Here is a 5,384-nt window from a genome sequence, read left to right as displayed (position 1 = left end):
ACAGTAGATATTTGCGCTTTTTACAGTAGATATTACTACATACAAATCGTGTAGTGATTCAGATGGATAAAACAACCCACAAGAGTAATTCAAACACTCATTTCATAGCTTTAGTCCACTGATTTAAATTTCTCTCTCATCACTAAACATCCAGTTAAGTAATTAAAATTTCAGGTGTCATTGTGAGAGATTTTATATTTGTTCTTATTTGGTTATATTACTGTCTTTCATATTGCTTGGTGGAAGAAATTCCTTCAGTACTGTTTAATGAAATTTCTTTTCCATTATAAGACACAGATGTTAAAAAAAACAGTATCTTAATCTTTTAATAATAGATTTGGGGAAACATGAAAAGGGTCAATTCATTCTTTTTCTGGACTTTAACTTTTTCAGGTGGATATTTTAATAATAGACCAGTCTCTGTGTGGAATTTTGTAACATTGTACGCAGTGATGATTAACTTGAAAATTTTTCTGTTATAGACTCCGTTTTTTTGCAAAGATTGACTTTGCCTCAGCATCAACAAACTCTTCATCTGAGATTGGTTCCTGTGTGTCATTTGGTTTACAAGTCAGTGGGAATTAAGGACAGCACATACAAGCTGAAAAGGCAAATAAGGAAATGTATTCCTTCTCTTGACGGTTCTAATTTAACTTGTAAGTTAAATTCAGTGTTAGTTTTAAAATGGTTTAAATGTTTAATTACAGAACACAGTAGCACAGATAATCAGTAGTAAATGATTAAAAGTTTTCAGAATGTATTTGAACATACCATCTGATATTTAATATGGCTTAGTTGCAGAGAATGTGAAAAGCCCCACTAGATGTCTGTGGAGTTCCTTTAGTCAGTTTGAATGAACACTGCAACAGTTACTAAATTGCATTTTACATATGACTAAGAATTTGACTTGTCTGGCATACGTTTGTGTTTTAATGTTGAGTACATTTCCAAAGACAGGGATTTGAGCAATATGGGGAATTGCAGAGGTTCTTTGGATGCCAGAATAATGATTTCCTCTCATCATTGGAAACATTCCTGAGTTTTTTGTTTGTTTGTTTTTATTGCTATCACTGTAGAGTTTGGAATTTGAGATAAGTGTCTCCACTGATAATGTTTAGAGGACAGAAACAAAAGTGACGGTTTCATGCAGATAAGGTTATAAATATGTAGCCTTTGACTTTGCTGTTAATTATCAATTTTTCTTAACTATTTGCATAATATTATACCTTTCATTTTAGCTTTTTTAAAAAGGACTTCAATGTGAAAAATATCTAAGGATGATTCTTTACAATATGCATATAAAAGGCACATAAGAAAGAAAATGCCATACCTTTGTCCTACAGTTTGGAAAGTTATTTAAGCATTTTGTAAGCAGATATTCTACTTCCCTGTTGTGAATTTTATGAGAAATTTATGAGTAGCATGATAGTCTGTCAGCATGTTAGTGTAACTGAAGTTAGAAATTAAATATAAAGAATATTCAGCTTTTATGAATTGCAAGTAAATAGCATTCCAAATAATCCTTGTTTATATGGGTTATAAACCAAGAAACACTTTTCATTGCAGGAAAAGAAGTACTAATCTGATTTAGTATGGTTTTTTTTTTTTTAAGCGTCTGTGATATGGCATTTTCTGAATAAAGCATTGCCTATAGTTACAAATTTTTAAAGTTTTGATCACTTGGGCTTGCGATTGAAAAGATCATTTAAAGGATAATATGTAATATATGAGAATTTGGGTTTGAGTACTTTAAAAAATGTCCCATACATTTGAAAGATTTCTAAACAGTTTAGGTACCGTGGACATGGTTATTTTCAGTCCTCTTTGGGATTTTAAGTTTGTTGAAATTAGTAACCAAATGTCTTTTTTGTTTTTATGTTTTGAAAAGGGCTAAAGCCAGTTTTTAGGTTGACTTGGGCAGAAAAGTGAAAAGAGAATGCTCCACTTTAACCGATGTCCGCATCTGAAACAAATAGCCCAGAAATGTTTTCCCAGTATACATGTTAGAACGGATAAACATGTGCAGCTGTTTCTTTCAAGAACCCTTGCACTTGCAGAATTCAGGAAGTCATGGCACTCAACCCACTCTCTTGTTGGAGACAAAAATATTATCCTGATGGGACCGCCTGGTGCTGGGAAAACAACAGTAGGCAGAATAATAGGTCAGAAACTAGGTTGTTGTGTCATAGATGTGGACGATGATATCCTTGAAAAAACCTGGAATATGAGTGTGTCTGAAAAATTACAGGATGTTGGTAATGAGCAATTTTTAGAAGAGGAAGGAAAAGCCGTGTTAAACTTCTCTACATCTGGAAGCGTGATTTCCCTTACGGGGTCCAATCCAATGCATGATGCTAGCATGTGGCATCTGAAGAAAAATGGGATAATTGTATACCTGGATGTACCTCTAATAGATATAGTCAGCCGCTTAAAATTAATGAAAATTGATAGGATCATAGGTCAGGATGGTGGAACATCTATGAAAGACTTACTTAAGTTTAGAAGACAGTATTATAAGAAGTGGTATGATACCCGTGTTTTCTGTGAAAGTGGGGCTTCCCCAGAGGAGGTCGCTGACAAAGTGCTCAGTGCAGTCAAACGGTACCAAGATGTGGACTCAGAAACATTCATTTCAACAAGACACATTTGGCCTAAAGACGATGAACGGAAGGTTTCAACAAAATTCTTCAGCGAAGCAGTGATTGAGGGGTTAGCTTCTGATGGTGGACTCTTCGTTCCTGAGAAAGAGTTTCCAAAATTAAACTGTAGGGAGTGGAAAAGCCTCGTAGGAGCAACCTACATAGAAAGGGCACAAATCCTGCTGGAAAAGTGTATACATCCCGCTGATGTACCTGCTGCCAGATTGGGAGAAATGATTGAGACTGCTTACGGGGAAAACTTTGCCTGCTCCAAAGTTGCCCCAGTCCGGCACCTCTCAGGCAACCAGTTCATCCTGGAGTTGTTTCATGGACCAACAGGATCATTTAAAGATTTGTCTTTACAGCTTATGCCTCATCTTTTTGCACACTGTATTCCACCAAGTTGCAATTATATGATACTTGTAGCTACTTCAGGAGACACAGGGAGTGCTGTCTTAAATGGTTTTAGCCGTATTAATAAGAACGATAAGCAAAGAATAGCTGTGGCCACGTTTTTTCCTGAGAACGGAGTAAGTGATTTTCAAAAAGTACAAATAATTGGCAGTCAGAAAGAAAATGGATGGGCAGTGGGTGTCAAGTCAGATTTTGATTTTTGCCAGACAGCTGTAAAAGGCATTTTTAGAGATTCCGATTTTGCTGGCTTTCTTATTGTGGAATATGGAACGGTCTTAAGTTCAGCTAATTCCATAAACTGGGGCCGACTGCTTCCCCAAGTAGTTTATCATGCTTCTGCATATCTTGATCTTGTTAGCCAAGGATTTATTTCTTTTGGAAGCCCGGTGGATGTCTGTATTCCCACAGGAAACTTTGGTAACATTTTAGCAGCAGTGTATGCCAAAATGATGGGAATCCCTATTCGCAAATTTATTTGTGCCTCTAATCAGAACCATGTTTTGACTGATTTTATAAAAACAGGACACTATGACCTAAGGGAAAGAAAATTAGCACAAACCTTTTCACCAGCAATCGATATTCTTAAAGCTTCAAACCTGGAACGACATTTACACTTGATGGCTGATAAAAATGGAAAATTAATCACAAAATTGTTTAATCAACTAGAAGAGCAGCATCACTTCCAAATAGAGAAGATGCTAGTTAAGAAACTCCAGCAGGATTTTGTAGCCGACTGGTGCTCTGAGGGAGAGTGTCTGGCAGCTATTCATTCCACCTACAATACTTCAGGGTATATTCTGGATCCACACACTGCTGTTGCAAAAGTGGTTGCAGACAGAATGCAAGACAAAACTTGCCCAGTGATTGTCTCATCTACGGCTCATTACTCGAAGTTTGCACCTGCTATCATGCAGGCTTTAAAGATTAAAGAAATCAACCATACCTCCTCAAGTCAGCTTTACTTGCTGAGTTCCTACAATGCATTGCCTCCACCGCACGAAGCCTTATTAGAGAGAACGAAACAGCAAGAGAAGATGGAGTACCAGGTTTGTGCAGCTAATGTGAATGTCATGAAGAATCATGTGGAAAAACTAATACAAAATCAATTTGTATAAAAAATTTTTGAGTAAAACTTTTTTTTCTGGTGATAAGCATGTAATAATAAATCCCAGACATTGATTTGGAGTACAATAGCATTTTCCTTTTTTTGGTAAATATAGCTACATGTAGATCTATTATCTTTTGGAATTTCAAATAACCTGATCTCTAAATCTGAACATTGTACCTGCACATGCTCCTTAGAACCTTATAATCTGGAAGTGACCAAGGGTAGCATAGTGCATGGACCTTTGTGTTGTGCTGTGCTTTGCACTTGTGAGGGATATATCAGTTTCCACGCCCTCATCCCCACTTTTAAGTGGATCAGAATGTCTGGTATTCAATTTGGCAATTAGAATATTTAAGCGTAGTTGTTAAGTAATACATCTGTAACCATTACTAGTTTTCTATTAACTAGAAAGATTATTTATCATTGACATGTCTAACTTGTATGGAAGAAGTAGTAAGTTCATCTGTTAAGATAGGGCCAGGGTTTTTACGTCTCTTCCAAGTCCCATTTTGGACTACAACTAATTCTATGTATCCTACACCATCCAAATTAGGTAAGTGCTCTGTCCTTCACTCCCCTTTGGATGGTTATAGTTAGGGTGATATATTTTGAAAATCAAGACACATGATTTAAATCTAGGATGTAATAACGTAACTAGTTAGTAGTGGATATAGAAGTAAAATTATCTGTTTCATGAGAAAAGTTTTCCAAAATTCAGAGTATTTTAATAGTCTTGATAGAAGTATATTTCTAGTTATAGGTAGCAGTTTTTCTGTATTATTTAGAGTCCATTGTCTCTCTCTTCGATGAACATAGTCTTTTTTGGCAACTGAAGTCACACACAATTGAAAACACACCTATCTAGCTTTTCTTTCTTTGTAGTAACAATAATTTTAACCATGACTTACATTTGTGAATTTACTGGATATTTTATTTCTGAATTAAAGATTGTTACTGAAAGGATCTGTAGTGTAATGGACTACTCTCAACCACAAGATGGCATTCCTGACATAATTTGTCTTTGCTGATAATATTCTGCCTCATTTTCTAAGAGAACTACCTCCATGAAGAAACATATTAAAAGTTGTAAAGAAAAAAATTTAATAGTTTAATGAGTAGAAACAATTTGTTTAAAAAATACTAAAAATCAAACCAATTTTGTGTTAACATTGGATGTCTGGCTTGGCTTCTACCAAGTAAGTTCTAAAACCAAAAATTGAAAA

The 5,384-nt window shown here is 35.4% G+C and overlaps 1 protein-coding gene across 1 annotated transcript; it reads left to right on the top strand.

Annotated features, from left to right (window-relative positions):
• The first annotated feature begins 570 nt into the window (after window positions 1–570).
• Window positions 571–4,261, top strand: THNSL1 (threonine synthase like 1). The gene is made up of 2 exons (XM_021687156.1): window positions 571–656; window positions 1,889–4,261. The coding sequence occupies exon 2, from the start codon at window positions 1,937–1,939 to the stop codon at window positions 4,166–4,168; it is 2,232 nt and encodes a 743-aa protein (XP_021542831.1). The 5' UTR covers window positions 571–656; window positions 1,889–1,936; the 3' UTR covers window positions 4,169–4,261.
• The last annotated feature ends 1,123 nt before the right edge of the window (window positions 4,262–5,384 follow it).

This window comes from Neomonachus schauinslandi, chromosome 5 (genome assembly GCF_002201575.2).
Source record: "Neomonachus schauinslandi chromosome 5, ASM220157v2, whole genome shotgun sequence".
In the NCBI taxonomy this organism is placed as follows: domain Eukaryota; kingdom Metazoa; phylum Chordata; class Mammalia; order Carnivora; family Phocidae; genus Neomonachus; species Neomonachus schauinslandi.
The sequence above is the reverse complement of the archived record's forward strand: the minus strand, read 5'-3'. Positions and strand labels throughout refer to the sequence as shown.